Consider the following 18,165-nt stretch of genomic DNA (forward strand, 5'->3'; position numbering starts at 1 on the left):
GTAATGATGTGTATGACCTTAGAGAGTGGAGAAATGTATGAATTTTGGAAACAGAGGTTTTTGACGGAACACCTAGAAAATCTGCGTGCAGGGCTGGGTCTGTGTTGGAAAGGACCCACCAGCCCTTTTCCTCCTTTCTCTACAGTCTATCAGCGCAGGGAATGAAGAACGCTTTCCCGACAGGCATCCCCATACCCGCTTGCCCCCCAGGGGGGGTCACAGCTGTGCTGGCAGAGTGTTTTTATTGGACCTGTGTGTCATCTGGGGAGGTGATACAGCTATGTCAACAAGAGAAGTCCTTTTGGTTTGCTCTTGCTGTGTCCCCATTAGAGGGCTCTGCCAGCATAGCTGTGGTGTTACCGCTGGTGCAGAGGGCACCGAGTGTAGTCTGGACCTACAAAAGTGATTAAAAAGAGCATCATGCTGGGTATGTTTGGGAAGGGTGCTGCATGCCACGAAGGTGGTTTTATTGTTGTTTCAGAATATAATAATACCCCTAAATTATGGACTTGGTTTTTTAAAATTAATTTTGGGGAGGTTCCGAGTCTGGTGAATTAAAGGTGAGTACCTTTCCGCAGTATATGAGTTTTTAAAACTCTCAGACAAAAGAAACATCATAGCGTGATGAGGAATAAAAATATTCATTTCATTATTGAAATGGGATCATTTTAGAGAGTACTAATAATATATGTTATGTCCTGTGTGCTTGGCTGTTAAGTGAGAATGGACCTTTTATTTTAACACTCTCTAGTGGCACCTTGTAAGATTATTTGACTTGAATTAAACATCGAGAAATTCCGTGAAAATGGCATTCTAATTTTTCTCTATTTCAAGCTTCATTAAGTATATTTGTACTTAGAAGTTGCAAGCAAGATGTTAACATTTCAAATGCTTAAAAATGGAATACATCTCACAATTTAAAAAGTAAAATAAAATGGAGTAGCAGCATACTTTTTTTTTTCCCCCATTCTCTAAGGGACCTTTCTAACACTCTGCTGATCTCCTGTTGATTTGATTAATGAATATTTTACCTATTAAAAGTAACCATTAATTATCCCATTTGGTTGCAGTAATAATTGTGTGTTTCAAATAAAAACTAATTAACATAATAAGTGGAAAAGAATCACGGCACATGAAGTATACTTGCAGTTCACTACATCTGAAAGATCACCAGACGCCTTTTTGGCATTTGTAGCTCTGCAGCTAGTTACCAGCAATTGCGTTCCGTTTGAATAGAAATTAAGTACCTGATTTACAGCATTACTTTCTATATTCTGAGACATGAGCTACCGAGAATATAATGAGGATGTCTGCAATCACAGTGCATGGTAATATTCTCTTAATGAATTATGGTTATACCCTCCTGCACAGCTCCCTGCTTCGTAGTTGCTGCTGGTGTTTTAGGTGGGTTTTCAGAGGAGGGGGCACATGGGAGATGGCTTAAAAACTGGTTCATCAGGTGCCAGTCCTTCTGCTGGAGAGAACCACATGCTGAAGTGGCCGTAGGTGGTAGCCTGTTGTTAAGCTGTGCTGGAGGTCTGAGGAGGCCCAGGTGGACTGGGCTATATCTCTAATCGGACCAGCTTATAATGGGACCAGAAAAGGCCACAGCCTGAATTTCTCTGCTGAGAGAGGATGCTAGTTATGCTCCCGTGCCGGAGAGACGGGGTTCAGATGCAGGATTGTACGCAGCGAGCTCACACATCTTGCAGGTATGGGAAGGGAGCTGTGATGTTGTTCCTCACAGACTGCATATGGCCCTCAAGCTTCCCACTGAGAACACTTACAGTATATGATCCTTTTTTCTTTTAAGCTTTTAAATAAAGAATTTCACAAACTCTGCACTTGGTTTACAGTACTGTAAATTGTTGTAAAGCGAGAAAGCAACTCTTAGGGCAACCTCAGGCAAGTTCTGGTCAACCAGATTGCCCCATCTGCTAGAGGATCCATCCTCTACCTCGTGGTTATCCTAGCATGTTTGATACTATCCAACCTCAGTTAATGCAAATTATTTTGAGGACAGAGGGATGGAAAGTTCTTTTAATTTCTGGCAAAGGAAAACTAGATTAACCATAATAAGGACCATAAGAGTAGCAAAGTAATATATTTTCAAATAAACAGATGAAGGCATGACTAAGTTGATCAAGTGTTTGGGTTGAGAACCTCTGTCCTGTTCTTATTTGTGTGTTGTGATATTTATATATAATAAATGGCACTGGAAAGTTATGCACACTCTCATTTTTCACTTTAATTGCCGATCTGAAGACAGCATGACAGATCCAAAGGTTGCTTTCAGCAGCTGAGGAGCACTGTGGTCACTTACTAGTATGCAATAATTAACTTAATTGCAGAAATTAGAACATTTTAAAGATTCAGGATCCATGATTGGTCTCCATGCATTCTCTCTGTTTTCTGTTGTCTGTATCTGAAGTATCTTTTTCTTACATATGGTTATATCACAAATAATTTTTTTAAACGGAAGGTGCTTTTCAGAAGATTTGCAAATCCTTGTGTTTACGTTTACCTGGCTATTTGGTTTTTAAATTAAAACCTGAAAATGTCAAATAATATACTCAGTTGTGTTGCTGAGCTGCCATTTTAACCTGAAATCCTTTTAGTAATTATGTATTAAATTAGGACATGTGAAGCTGTAGTCAGAACCCTGCTTGGCTGGGCAATGGGAGGTAAGGAATGGTCATGACTTCTAAGAGTTCACAGTTTGAATTAAATAGTGGCAGCTTGCAAGGATAAAACAGGATAGCTCAGTAATAGTGTTACATAAAAAATGTTTTACCCTTCTGTTTGCTTGATACCGTTTTCTTGTACGACAAAGCTCTGAGTTCTTGTGTCTCACAGAGTTTGTGTTATAAAATTGTTTCACTTGTGCTGGTCTGCAGCAGTGAATTGATGCTGTTGGTTGTGGTGTTCTTGGAGGTTTTTGTGCTTTAATTTTCAGCCCGCTGCTTTTGAACTTCTGTGGCCCCCTTTTTTATATGGTCCCTCTTGCAGTGATATCCTCTGGCTGCTTCTTACAGGTTCTGCAGTCATGACACTCAGCGAAGGTAAAATGCTGGAGAGTTGTCCCTGGGATCAGGGTGCGTTTCCTATGAAGAGGCTGTTCTTACAATTTCGCATTTTCTTCAGGAACTTTCACGAAGACTGCCTGGCTCCCTTGTGAGGGGCGCCTATGTAAAGAGGCTAGTGTGTGCTAAACCGGGGTGTTAAGTTAGCAGATGCTGCTTTCTATGCCTTCCAGCTGTGTGTGTGCATTCCCCCTATATACTTGTTGGCTTTTTTTCCTGAGGCAGCCTTCATTTAAATAAACCTTCTGTTTGGTATTTCTTTTTGCTAACAACTTGCCTACGTGCGTAATATGTAATTTGCAGTTGTTAAGATTAATGCTGACTTTTTTGTGCTTGCGGGCTTTAGGAGAGGTCCGTAGTAGTTTAAACTTTGGACTGTGACCTATGGTGCCTTACCTTGGCTTTGGACTCTGTTATCCTTCTGCAGTAATGCAGCAATTGCAATCAATCAGTTGCTGAGTGGAAGGTACATAGGTCTGGTTTGAGCAGCAGCAGAGTGCCAGCAGAGCACTGTCAGCCAGATAGAGCTGTCTCCCAGCCAGCCAAAAAGACTGCAGTTTCGTGACCTTCTTGTAATATTTATGAGGCCTGTGTCTTTCAGGGTTTTTTTTTTGATGGCTTCGTGCACTTATGAGCAATTTGATGGGGGAAATAAACTGTTTGCAGCTAACTGAGAAATCGTTGCAAGTCTGGGATAGACCAAACAGGGAGAATTTTGTGCTAAAAAAAAATATCCTGAAGCCTCTAATGTTCACTGAAAGTGTGAAAGTTGAAATAAATACGGTGTTTTCTTGTTTTTGCTTGCCTGAATGTAGCTTTCTTAGACATCTGTTTAATGAGAGCTTAATCTGGAAATGCAGAAGAGTTTGGTATCTAATCTGTTTCACACATTTTGATAAGTCCATCTCTGTGGCATTTAACACCTTGATCTTGGAAAGAGCTTAAACTTGTGTGTAAATATTAAAGGTGTTCCTGATGTCAGGTAGGTTTAAAACTCTTGCAGAATCATGGTATTTATCCTCCAGTGTTCTGGATAAATGCTCTACTTTGAAGTGTAGAGCATCATCTCCTTTGTGCAGATGAGGGAAAATTTTTTTCTATTAAAGATGTAATGAGGGGACCATGTTAATATCTGTAAAATCATAGCTGTCTGTGATCTTATCCTTTAATTTCATAAGAAGACCTGAATAACACTGCATTTGAGATTGAAACTGTGAAATTCATAGTGACTGCCTTGTAGTGGAGGTTTTGGATGAGCAACAGTTTCCAGTAACATTGACTTTATCTCTTTCTGGCTTTTTAAGCTACATCCATGTAAGAACAATTGTGGACTTTTGAGGAAGCCAACAGAAATGTTTGTCTTGGCATCATTAGTGAAGCGAGCTAGTTTCAAGGGAAGTGTAGGTTTTAATTAATTAGCTGAGCTGACTTATATCAGCCAGTTTTCAAGGCCAAGTGAAATACAAGACAGGCACTCAGTGAACCTGGTGGTGGGCGAGTGGAGTGTGTGTACGGATGTTCTGACAAAGCCAGTTGTGAATCTGGGGCACCTCTGTGTTGGCAGTTCATTTCACTGTGATCTTGTGCTGATCTCGCACAAAAAGGTGAGATTATCATAAACATCTCCGAGTGACGTGGGAGCGAGAGATCATACTTCAAGTCCTTGGTCCTTGTAAATATGAGTTTTAGTGCTTTTAAAATCCTTTGCAGGGCCATTATTTTCATAACATTTGAGGCATTTTGTTACTCTTTTTGAGATTAAACAGAAACAGAAATAACCCCCTTGGGCTGGCGAGGGGAGTTTTGTCTTTTTGCCTGTGTTGCAGCTATTTGGCTTAAGTAACAGCATGGTTGATAGAAGACATGTTTTTCAAACCTAAGTCTTTTTAAGATATGGACACCCCCCCTACACCCCTAAAATGTAATACCTACATCATCAGTGAAATCTGTTGGAGGGTTACAGCTACCAAAAAATCTTGAAAATCTGGTCACTTCATTTGTACATGAACAGGGATTCATATGTCCTTCTTTCGGTACCTGGACTCTTGTCAATCTTGATCTCACCTCTGCTTGTTAAGTGGTGGCACAGTGGGGTAAAAGCAGCACTGGCCACTTCATATTCCAGACATTGAAGAGTAGTTTAAATTTTACCTCCTTTAAGTCATTATTTTTTCTTCTGAGACTATCTTTACCTCTTTGCTAGTGGTGGTGACCTTTCCTAGTCCCTGTAAGAAGAAAGCTTGCGGTTGTAAAATAATGCCACTGAAATTTGTTAGCACTTTTCTGTGTGCCCTTTATAAGGTGAAAAGTGATTTTTTATGGTGATTTAAATGCAGGAACTTTATGAACGTGAAGTTCTCATGTGAAGTTGCTTCTGATAACTTTCTTGTATCTTGTAGGGCAAAACTTATTGCTCCATTATATAACAATGAAGATGTGGCATGTATTTTTGTGCAGAAATACTCATGTAGAACAAAGTTATATAATTGGTGAAGACTGTACTTACACAGGATGCATGTGCCTTTTTTATTATTTGCCCTCTTTAAAGTACTTCACCAAGTTAGGATTTTGCAGTGTTTTCAAGCTGCAAGTTATTTCTGTGTAGAGTGAGAGGGGATTTAGTAATCGTAGCTTAGTTCAGTAGTCAGTGATTCATTTTGCTAGAACGAGAGGGGATTTAGTAATCGTAGCTTAGTTCAGTAGTCAGTGATTCATTTTGCTAGAACACGCTCCACAGAAAACGCCTGGCTTCCTCTGAGCAGTTCAAAGATGGCACAGTGCAATTTATGGTCTTAGCCTTAATTATACACCCATACTACTTGTCTGGTTGCCCAGCATGAAACAGGTTGTGGATGTGAGAAATTGAAGGTGTCTAATCCTACAGATGATTAGTTGAGTAACTCTCTCGTGGGTGTTAGTGCCCACACTTCAGTCTTTTAATAGTGAGGTGGGGGAGATCTGGAACTAAACCCCAGGGTAGTTTATGTGAAATAAAAATTATATTTTTATAACATTTCATTAAAGAAAAAGAAAAAAAACAGGATTTCCAAAATCTAACACCATAGTAAAATAAGAGAACATGGCTAAAAAAAACCCCACAGCATTAGAGAAAGTATGTAGTGCTTTCTCTCTTCCCACTGTGGAATGAAATCAATGGAACATAATGCTTATGAGAAGAGACAAGTAATGAAGGCAGCTAATGTACAGCGGGTGGCAATTTGTTCTAGCAGATTTAAAGTGTTACAGCAAAACTAATGAAGTAGTGAGTCTTAGATAGGCCATGTTAATTCAAGAAGCAAGGGTAACTAGTTAAAGTAATCCTGATCAACCAGTCCCTTCAAAATCTGTAGTTGTTTTGGTGTGTCTGGATATTTTTCTTATAAGACAGGGACCTCAGATCAGTCCTAGGTTGTACTGCTTAAATACTTTTCAAGAAAAAGATTTGTCATCTGTGAGTGTTTAATCCATTATAGGTGTCTGTTTTGAAACAGTTGGGGTCCCCAAGAGCAAGGGATGTTGAAAATACCTTAGACACTCGATTAACGTAGATATACAAAACAAAGGGAAGTTTTTACAATTTGAAAAGTGGTAATGACTGTAAGATAAGGAGGCTCCAGGATGGTCTCACTTCAGATGGCTGGGCCATAGGATGGGCGATGCATGAGATAAGGGAATTGCAACAGCTACCTTGAAGGACGTGGCCTATGTGATCCTCAGACGGAGTTTGCGCAGAAGCAGGGGTCAATCAGCGAACACAGTGAGGAAGACTACAAGCTTTCATCTAAAGACCCCCGACGACCACCAGGGAAAACAACTGCGCATGCGAACGGACATTTGCATATCTCATGGCTATGTAAATGACTTCTCGGAAATCCTATGACTATGTATAGCGTTATGGTATATATTCTCTGAAAATTTGCCAAACCGGTGGAGCACTCATGGTGGATAATCCCCAGTGCTGCCCAGCGCTGCAATAAAGAATGCCTGCTTAATAACACACTCTGGTGTTATTGAGTTTTCTTTCGGACTCCTTACCCAGCCGCACCTAGCTTCCCACTTCAGTGAGGAAAGTTAGAAAGCAAGGGGGTTTGGAGATCTCCGATTTTTGTATCAGTTTGGAAACTATTTAGGCTACTTTTGGCTGACTGACCAGCTTATGTGTGTTTGAAGAAACATTGACTAAACATTTTACATTATAGAGGGCCATTTTGTGAGATTGACAACAGATTTTTTGCCTCCCATGCTCCTCATCCCCAACTCAGATGGTTGAGAGTATTGGCTGATACGTTAACATCCTGGTCAGTGGCGTGACACGTGTTGGGAGGCTGTGGATCTGGGCAGCATGTGTGGTGTTAGAAAACAGTGCTAGTGTCTGTATGAGTGTGCTTAGGTGTGAGAGAGCAGAGCACTTGTAGTCCGGGCTTGAAGGTTCAGCATCAGGGAATACTGCTACTTAATCTCACTGTAGCTGTGTTTTTGCTATCTTAAAAAAAAAAAAAAAAGAAAGAAGAAAATGCTAATTACGGTCTTTTTTTTTTTTTTTTTTTAAGCTAGCCTGGGATAGTTGTGGTCTTTTTGTAGTTGTTAACAATAATGTATATTTACCCTGTGGTCAAAAGTGTGCTAACATTAAGAAAGTAAGTCAAGACTGTCTAAATTGGAAGTAATGTGCAATAAGTTGGAGGGGGAGAGTCAGGGGCTGTGGGGAAGAGGGCAGTACAGGGAAAGAATTTGTATATATGTTCAGTCCTGTGGTACAAGAGTGAACAAGTGCTTGTAGATGCCTCCATGTGATTTTTAACTTCTTCATGTGTCGGGACATTTTGAGGGGAGAGGAGTGGGCAGCGAGGGCAGGAGAGAATGACGGGGGAGGCAGGACAAATAGCAAGAATTGGGGTTAGGAAGGGGCAGGTGAGAGGAAAGGTGCCGGCTGAGGTTGGGCAGAGGATGAGGAAGAGGGAATGGAGGTGGGAAGGAACGGGCCGGTGGCATTTTAAGACGGTGAGAAAAAATCTGGCAGTGGTGAGCAAAGCGTACACATGCCCTGGATAGTGAGGCTGTGCAGGTTTTAGGTGGGTGCAGTGGGGCTGCTGGTGCGGCCTTTGTGCCCCTCCACCTGGGGAGGGGCTGTGCTGGAGCCGTGTGGCTGCTGGCACGCGTGGCACAGCTGGCCTGGTCTCTGCTCCTTTCTGCTCTTCTCTGATGGCCATGCAGTGGCCCCAGCGCAAGGTTCTGTGCTTTCTTTTTATCTTCTCTTATTACAGCCAGGGAAGAGAAATAATATCCAACAGCGTTATGTATAGATCCTGCTACAGTGCAGAACTGAATGCAACGTCCTTGTGACCAGCAACCCAGCAGCTGGTTGCAAGAGGAATAAAAACATGTCAAGCATTTTGAGTGCTAAATTAATAAACATTTTCTTGACCACATCCTGGATTATTTTTTGGTGGAATTGGGATATACAACACATTTGACTTGGAATACACGTGAAGTCTGATTATGTGGAGGGGGAAGGGATAGATACGCTGAATAGAGACTGTGTGCAGTGTGTTCCTTGTGTGTCAGGCAGCACCTACTGAGAGACCGGACTCTGCTTTGTGCAGGTGCCAGCAGGCAGACTTCTCTGTGCTTTGATGACATGCTCCTACAAAAGTTATGGGGCTTTTGGTTTTTGTCTTTGCGTTTTCATCTTCAGCTGGTGTTATGGTGAGCTGCGGGTGAGCAGCAGAAGGGTGGTAGACTCTTCATTAGAGCTTTCCCTTGTCCTCTCCCACAGATACATGCAGCACTCTGATGTTGTCCCATCCCCAATTTTGTCTCCTTCAGTCACAGAAACTGTTGTTTGTAGATGGAGGTTAATCCCATTTAAGAACTGGATTAGCAGAGACGTAGTCATTTAATCACAGATGCCTAAACGTGGGCTGAGGCAGTTTTCAGATAGTCCTGGCTGGGATTAATGCTCTGCAGACGTTCTGAACTCGAGACAGTTTCATGGCAGGTCGTGCACCACCGAGGTATAAATCTAACGGATCTCACCATGACAGCAGTTGTATGCTTGGTCTGCTAAATGGCTATGGGTTTTGTAGAAACAAAGGCAAGTAAAAGAAATTTGTGTGTTGCATGAACCAAACTTTGCCTCAGAGAAGCAAATTATAAAGATAACATGGAAGACAGCTGATGCTTTGCTGTCTTTGGTTAGCTTAATATTGAGCAGAGCATGGTGTGCTGGTAATTACTGCAGAATTTCCCCAAGCACCGGCAAGATCTGCTCCTTTTAAGCATAACAGGCTTGGGGTTGCTGGTTGGATTGGCACTTGTGCTTTCACCCCTCTTCTCTGAACTTCCTTAAAGGTATTTATCACTTTAGGGACATATCGATAATGGCATGTTAGCAAATCCTGGAGCCTGAGCTTTGCAGGAGCAAATGTAGGAAGAAAGATTAGGATCTGTCTGAGCTTTGAGGGGGTGGGACAGGGGATTCCCTGCTCACTGAATAAAGACATTATCTGCCTCGGGCATTGGTGTGACCAATGAACCTACCTCAAGCGCAGTCCCCGTTCGGTTCAGTTAAAAATCTTCCTTAAGGCAGGGCAGCAGAGACAGATATGAAAATAATTTTATCATGTTTTAAAAGTGAAACAAAACACACAAAAACCACCAGAAGCAACTGATCGGATCAAACAAATGTGACTAATCAGCATAATGAGCTTTTAAAGATTAACAATGCTTAAAGTTGTAGGACGAAGGGAGAACAATCCAAAATACGTGTTTTGCTTGGGGTTCCTCTCCTGCCTCCCCCCACCACCCCAACATAAGTAGATGTTCCTCAGAAATAAAAGATGAATAGCAGCAGTGCTATGGGCAGTGATTTAGTAAAAGCAGTTTGTAATTTTTTTAGTTAAAATGTAGAAGTTGCACTTAGAATTGCTTCTGAAGTAATGCATAGTATACGTTGTTAATGGCTATGTAGTGATCTGCACAGGCATGATGCACATTTTCCATTGGGAACTTTTGAAGACTGTTTATGCTCAGCTCCTACAGGTGCATTTCTACAATGCAGGGCAAGGCTTGTATTTGAAACCTCAATACAATCCTACTTTTTTGTGTAAGAAAACTATGTAAACTATGAGCATACTCCCTTGGTTTTGGTTTCAGAAATTTAAACAGAGACTACTACTTTGTTAGATAAAAGCAAAACTTAACTGAAAAGGACAATGGAAACAGTGATTGAAAACATATTCTTTCATTTGAGTGAGAAAGCACTCGAGTGAATTGGATTGTGTTTGCTTCAGGGCTTTTGGTGGGCAATGCCCTGCTTCGCAAGCATTTTGCTTCAAGTGCATTTTTGTATGACTTTTCTGATTGAGAGCTCCAGAAAATAAGCTGCAGAGAAGGGAGAAAGCAAAACTTAGAGATGCAGAAGAAAAGTACGCTGTAGAGCTGAAGAGATCTAATCACTCTTGAAGCATTTCAAAATGTGTCAACCATATTCAGAAATAGCTACATTAGAAAAGAAATCTTGATCTTTTTAACACTGCAAATCATGGAAAGCAGTGAAAACTAATATTTATGAGGGGGATTGTGAAAGTTTGTGTGACAGTTGGAAATGACATTGCTGTTGATGTTTCAAATTCTTGTGTAAAGTAATGCAATACTGTCTTTATGAATGAATGAACGAATGATTGTGCTGTGCTAAGTGTACTCTATATGGATAAACTGGGTTAAGCTATTTTGTGTCTCTTGTCTTCACTTATGTCACTTTGTAGTATACAGTCCCATATGTTTCAATATAAATATAGAAAACTCAATTCAGTGTATGTATTTTTTATTCCAGATACAGACCCTCGTGTATTAGAGAAACAAGAACTTCAGCAGCCAACCTACGTTGCTCTAAGTTACATTAACAGGTAAGTGTGGTTATTTTTCAGGTATTAACTGATCTTGGTTTGCACAATATGTGTATATATGTATATGCCAAAATAGTATGTTTATATATGCACTCTATTTTGTTTCGTGTTGTATGACACTATGGTAACACCTGTTTTGGAAAGACAGTTGAATTAAAATTTAACTAAATTTTTAATTGCTTTTACATAGGGCACAAGCAGCCAGCCCTTCAGCTACACCACTCAGATACTTAGGGGATGAGGTTTTAGCCTTTTATGTTTAAGCTAAATCTTGTGCAAGACAAGATAACTTGTCTTTACTTATTTTTCTGCTTTCTTGTGCTCCACACAGGTGAGTAGAAAAAGAATTTTTTTTCAATCAAAAGCAAAATTTAACTGATAATAGTCCTATATGTAAGATAATTTTTTACAGTACTTCAGAGGTTTTTCAACTACAGTGTGTATCTTTAAAAAGTCTTGCTTACCAGCCCTGTATAACCTGAAACTTGAAAATTTTAAGCAATTAAACCTATTTTTAAAGCATTTCTTGAAATAACAGAGCCTTGGCTTTTTAGTTATCGACTGATGGCAGAACTGAAACCTCCAGAGTACCACAGCATGGAGGAATGGAAGGGCTGCTCGTGTCTCAGGCTGTGTTACGGTAAAGAGCAGCCTGAGAGCTGCTCCTTTTCCCTCACACCTAAGCACATATCAGAATTCAAAGGAGGTAGCTCAGATTACTTTTCCTGTGGGAGGAGAGTGACCCGTGGAGCACGCTGCGTGGAAAGGAAAGATGGTTTTGTGCAGTTGCAGTGCCCCCTTTTCAGTACATTTGCCAAGAAGTCTTCTAATCGTAAATGAACACTGTACAGGAAGTGTAATTCCTCATTTATTAAACCCTTTCTCTTGTTCTAGATAAATCAACATACTGCTATTCTGGGATTATTTTGCCTTCTTTTACATCACTTTTTTTGATCAGGTGTACTGCAGTTGAAAGTTCCAGTTGCATTTTGGAAATGCATTTCTTGGAAAATATTCTGTATGGGATTATTGGTTTTTATACATGCGACACCAGTTCCCTTTTGTATCTTTGCTGTCTAGGGGACAAGGTAAAAACTCACAAGCCTGGAAGATTAACCCAAAATTTAATTCAGGATAGACTGAGTTGATTCAAACTCTCATGGGTTATACATAACACATTATTTTTCTTTCTAATTTTACTTCATGTTAAAAATGAAAAACAAACAAACAAACAAACTTTTTCAAATACAGAATCCACCATTTGGCTTTGTATAATATTTGCTGCAGAGAAAGGGTGTCAGTGGGTGGGGAAAATAAGACTTTGAGGTATGAAAGTAATAAGTGGTGTTCACTTGGTGAAATGACTAAATTTTCTCCACTACATGAGACTATGATGATTAAGAATAGCTGGTATTGACATGATTTCCTACTTGGCAAGTAACTCCTGTTCTTCCTGGAGACAGTCCTGCACTTTAAAGCATATTTTGAAATTAACCATGACCCTTTTTAACACACACTTCTGTTGATCTCATTTAATGTGTAAAACTTTTCTTTTTTTTTTTTTGTTTTTCTTTTTTTTGTTTTTCTTTTTTTTTTGTTTTCTTGTTTTGGTTTTCTTGTTTTGGTTTTCTTTTTTTTGTTGTTTTGGTTTTTTGGTTGTTTTTGTTTTTCTTTTTTTGGTTTTCTTTTTTCCCCCCAATAGGTAGGCTTGGTATGTTGTTATGTATGTTGGTGTGTTTCCCTCTTTCCGTTATATACTTGGGTGTTTTCTCTTGTTGCTTTTGTGGTTATTCTACTTAATGTGAGGGAGGGGGAAGTTTTTTTGAAAATGAGGGAAAAGCTGTTTTAAGACCACAGAAAGTGCCACAGGACTCGATTGTCCAACTTGGAATCAGACTGCTTTTAAAGTAGTTTGAAAGTGATACCTCATCTAGATTTCATGATTTTGGTAACCTCTTTAACCGAGTTCTGTGTGACTGAGACAGTTTTAGTTGGTCACTGCATATTTTGGCCAAACTTTCTTACCTTTTCAATTCTGAGAAATAATTCTGCAGAACTGAATTGAGTTGTTCTTACAGTAAAACCCAATCTGAATTGACTATTATTTAAACCAGCTGCTATTTAATTGCTCTTTTAATTGTACTTTAATTTTTTCCAAAGTGCTGGTATCTTTCATTGAACCACCTGCTCTATGCAGCTCAAGCTCTTGAGGGAGCAGCAATATCCATTACAGTATGAGACATGCCTTTCTATTTCCCACTACATATGCCAGAGCCGAGTTCTGCTTTGTTGTCCCAGGCTATGAACTCAGATTTTGTAGCCTAATACATGTCATAAACATGTTGCATACTGTTAGATATCAAACACCAGATACTGCTGCACTTTTTTTAAACCCATGCTTTTATGGCTTCCAAGTGGGACTGAACTTAGCTTGGTTCCTGCTGTGAGTTCCAGACCTCAAAATAATCTTCCTCTTCAGGTTTGGATATTCAATATGTTCTGTGTGGGCCATACGCTCTTGTGGAGCCTGGGAAAATAGAGACTTCTGATTCTCAGGGGCTGTCAAAATTGTGTGATAAGATGCATGCTTTAATATATGTTGTGGTAGAAAGATTAAGTGGGTGTGCTTTATGCTCTGCCCATTGCCCTGTTGTATAGTGGCCATTATAAGCTAAAACAAAACAAAACATAAATCTGGGTTGTCTGGTTTGGTAGCTGGGAGAATAAAGCAGATAGTAGAGACAGAAGGGTACAGGAGTCTTTGTTTCCAATCTGAAACATACTCTTTCCATTTCCCTTCTACTCCAGGTTATTTTCTCAGGCACATTAATATGACAATATTGTATGTGCCCTTAAGTTCTGAAACAACCTTCAGATTGTGGACGTCTGAATCTATAAGGCTCTGTCTCTTTCTCTGCTGGAGATTTACTGCCATTACAGTCTCCAGTAACTACACACAGATGCAGCTTCCATAGTGTGTGATCCTCGTGTAGACAGATAACGTTCCTTTTACAACTGGTGGACAAGATATAAATTATAGGTCATAATGGTTTATTATCATTGCATCAAACACTTGCACCAGGCACTGACTGAATTGCTGCAAATCCTTTTCTCAGATGAAGAGAGCCTTCTCAGATGAGGAGAGCATTAAGGCATGTAGCCTTAATGCAGTCCTCGGTATTGATGATTGTTCCCTGCTTACTTTCCATTTGCTGTCTTAGCAGACAAAATTGGAGTCAGTAAGGCACACAACTGCCAAAGCAGATGCAGTTCATCTGCTTCCATCCTATAAATACAGGAGTGGTTTGTCTGCAAGGAGTTCAGTGGTGCTACTCCATGAATGGGACACTGGCTGTGATCTGTCAGGAGTAGTTGCAAATGAGCACTTGGGCCAACAACCTCCTGTATTTCTTAGAGGTATTTCCTTTGTATATGGGTCAAGACACCTTTATATTTTGTATTGCATTGAAGTGCAGTGATTAGTGGATAATTACTATTGCTTATACTACTACTTAGGTACAGTATTTATAGCTTTAAGTTAATTAACACGACTGTGAATTTTCCTGGGTGTTTTTTGGAATCTACGTAGTGCTGTTTGTGCCTCTGAGTCTGTTGGTCTGGGACTTTTGCAGTGATAGTTCTCGAGTTTGCTGTGTTACTGTGGAATGTGAAGCCCTGGCATTGCAGCGTACTGTCAAGGCTTTTGGGCTTGTGCAGCCTAATGGAGAGAGACTCCTCAGTAGTTGCATATTCTAAAATTTGTTTAATATGAATACTGCTGGTTACCTGTGAGTGATGAAAGCAGCTGTTGTGGCAACAGTTGTTTTTTAAAAAAAAATCAAAACAAACTTCCCAGCATTATTAGCACAAGTGAGAAGACAACAGAGGCTTACAAATACATCCTTTGGCTAAAAAGGTAATACTGAAAAAATGCTAAAAATAAAAATCTTCCATTCCAAAACTTAATGAATGAAAAATCCTTTACAATTGAGTTTTACAGGCCATATTTCAACTTTGAGATTGTAAGTACCAGAAATAGGAAGAAAGCATAATTTATTGGAGTGAATTCCTTTCACCTTGAAAATGGAAGGTGGGAAGTGCCATAGAAACTTGTATTATTGGAAGCATATGCCATAAACAGAACAACTGTTTCTATAAAATACATTTTCCTTAGATACAGAAATTGCTTTGAATAAAAAACTTTCATCATGGTGGGGAAAAAAAGAAACTAGAATGCACCTACCACTGAAACTAAGCTGCCTTAATTATATAGTGATTCTACTGCAAATCACATAATGGCTGTATTAGGGAAATGTTGAAAGCAAAGACTGTTGTAATCTTAAAATCTTTAAATAGCTACCAAAATACTTTTAATTACATTAATCCCAGGTTCTTTTTTAATAGTGGTTTTCTATTGATAATTGAGATCATCCAAGAAAGGTTATATAATAAAATAGGTTTTAAGCATCGATCCTGCAAGCAGTTACAGCACACCGGGGTGAACGTTTTCAGTGGTGCTTGTGGGCCGTCTGTTGAATGAGGCTGTCAAATGTCTATAAAGTTTATTCTTGTGCACAACTGGGAGCACAGATGAAGCCTGTGATCAAAACTGGATGGCATTGTTGGGTGAATGGTCCAAGATTGTCTTTGCACATCTTTGAGCCAGTCCTAACATTTTTGCTCCTTCCTCCAGATTTTATTTTTAACAAGCAAGGTTTTGCCTCACTGTTACCATTATAAATTCCTGTAGGCTCCAGGCTTCTTGCCCCATTTCCCTTTCTTCTTAGTGGTCATTGACTTCTCAAGAACAAATTTCCCAACTCTGCTTCCTTTTTTAATGCCACTAGAAGTAAAAATCAGTCATTTCAGTGAGCATATGCATTTGTGAAAGGAAATAATTGCATGAAAAGTTCTAACTGCTGCAAACTGTCGCTGTGTCTTGTCCAGCTCGCTAATTCTGGTACTACTGCTATTACCTGTTTTTTCCAGGAGTAAAATTAACAGCCAACACCATAGGATTTAATGATCATTTGAAAGTTAAAAAGTGGTGAGTCTTTAGGTAGTGATATATTTAGTGTGCATTATGTTACTAATGCAATAACAAGAAGAATGTTTTGGATTTGAAGGCAATGGCCTTTGAATACATCCGTGTAGTTTCTTAGCAGAGTATCCAAGCCACATGATACTGGTCCTTTATTTCTTTGGCCTTCACTTTTTTTTTTTTTAGGTACTGTGCTCAGTGATGGATAGAAATTTAAAGTGCTGCTTACTGCTTTCTATACAGGAGGTTCACTCTTGCCACTGGCCTCTTCCCTTCCTATCTGTTCTTTATCACTGAGGATATCCTCTGCTGTGTGTTTAGTGGGTTTCCTCTGACAGTTGGTTCTGTCTATGCAGTTAGTTGTAACAGTTAAACATGCTTTCAGTAAGTGTAACGATTTATGTTAAAGCTACCTAGGAGCATCCACAGCTTTTGCAACACATTGCACCTTTTCCTGTGGTTCTGCAATAACAGATTTTCTAGGGGTTGAACTATCAGCAGTAGTTAAATAAGAAGCTGATGAAACACTGTAGCCTTTTAGAGGTCACACCAAATAACTAGATATGCCCCCCAAAAGCTCTATACAACATTTTCTCAGCAGCAGTGCAAATCCTTTTGCTTCCTTTTTTCCTATAAGCGGGAGCATTAAGTTGTTTGTATAACTTGTGGTAGAACAAGATTCAGTTTCCTCCTCTCTGATCCTTTAGGAGTGTTTTAATCATCAGACTGTTGACTGGCTTAGGATAGGACATCGTTTCTCCTCTTGACATTCCTTCTCTTTGCCTCTTGCTTTCTGTGTACCATCATTGGAGTATCTGTTGGGGCACGGTTTGGAATCAAACTTAAAGTCATGGGGCTGGAGAGAACTAAGTTTGTTTCTCTTTGCTTGCTTTCTTAATGGATGCTTTCTCAGAAGGTGTATGCAAAATCGAATTCTGAAACGGTGAGCATCTTCCTCTAAAATAAGTATTCACTGCAGCATTCACCTGATAAGCAGAAGATCTTCAAGTCTTTCTAATTCAGGCCTGAAATCTCAACTTTGAAGGTGTATTATTGGTGGTACATTATAGACTTAATTGAGGCCTGCTACAGAGAAATACATAAAACTCCTTAAAAACTGATTTTTAATCTCAAAATAGTTTGGTTTTTTTTTAATGAAAAAGCAAAGGTTTTTTTTAAAGTAAAACCATCCTAACTTTTTTTCCGTATAGCATGCACTGTCTTAATTCTCATGTCATGATTCAGAAGCAAAAGGGTAGAGACAAGAAATATTTTTCCATTTTAGGAATCCTACTGGAGATCAGTTTTTCCACACAAGAAAATCTGAGCCAGTGAATCTGATAAACTATTGCTGTGTCACCTGTTCAGACTTGCTGCATTTTATAGTGCTCAGTACCACAGTTCTTGCCCTTTGTCTTAAAATTTGACTGTTCCTTTCTGTAATATGATACTGTCGTATTTGAATTGAATATCACAGCTCTGTAAAAGTGCAGTGATGCCCTCAGACTATTGATTCTCATCACATTGAAGGTTTATGCGGATGCTTCTAGTAGCTGCTGGATTGAACGCATGTGACAGGATACAGAAACGAAGGGATCAAAGTAACATGTCAATTGCCAGATAATATTTCTCTGTCTGAGCTTATTTTTAGATTTGCAGTGACCAAGTAGATCATGTGTTTTTATTCATATAGCCATAGCTTTATGCTCTGCTATTTGACTTGTTTTGGAGATGGAACAAGACAAACTTCAGATGATAATTCAAACAAGATGTGCAGAAATGAATGTTAGTTGGGGTAAGGGAATGCCTTTTGGTTTGGAAGGATTTATGCAGTTGGCTTTGTTTTCTCTTTCTCTTTTTATCAGTTTCAAGCTAAGTGAAACTGAAGATTTATGTAATGTACAGCTCTTTTATTTCATGTCAGCAGTAAAGATCAAAAAGCAGATTGGCATTTTAAGGAAAATACCTAATGCCATGCCCTAAAATAAAAATTACATGATAAATTGAAACGTATAAGACACTGAAGGAATGTGTTTTAGTTGTGAGGTTGTTTTTTTGTTTTTAATTGAGAGGTAATTAGCTTTCTTCTGGCAATACTCATATGGAAGACTCAGGGACAGGAAAAATTCCGTCT

At 39.4% G+C, this 18,165-nt stretch overlaps 1 protein-coding gene across 1 annotated transcript in view; it reads left to right on the forward strand.

Moving 5' to 3' along the window:
* Positions 1-18,165, forward strand: part of JAZF1 (JAZF zinc finger 1) — a 209,431-nt gene that overhangs the window by 108,327 nt on the left and 82,939 nt on the right. The window contains exon 2 of the mRNA XM_068405177.1: positions 10,918-10,990. Within this exon, the coding sequence (XP_068261278.1) occupies positions 10,918-10,990 (73 nt within the window). The remainder of the gene's footprint in view (positions 1-10,917; positions 10,991-18,165) is intronic.

Source organism: Nyctibius grandis, chromosome 7, assembly GCF_013368605.1.
Source record: "Nyctibius grandis isolate bNycGra1 chromosome 7, bNycGra1.pri, whole genome shotgun sequence".
Taxonomy (NCBI): Eukaryota; Metazoa; Chordata; class Aves; order Nyctibiiformes; family Nyctibiidae; genus Nyctibius; species Nyctibius grandis.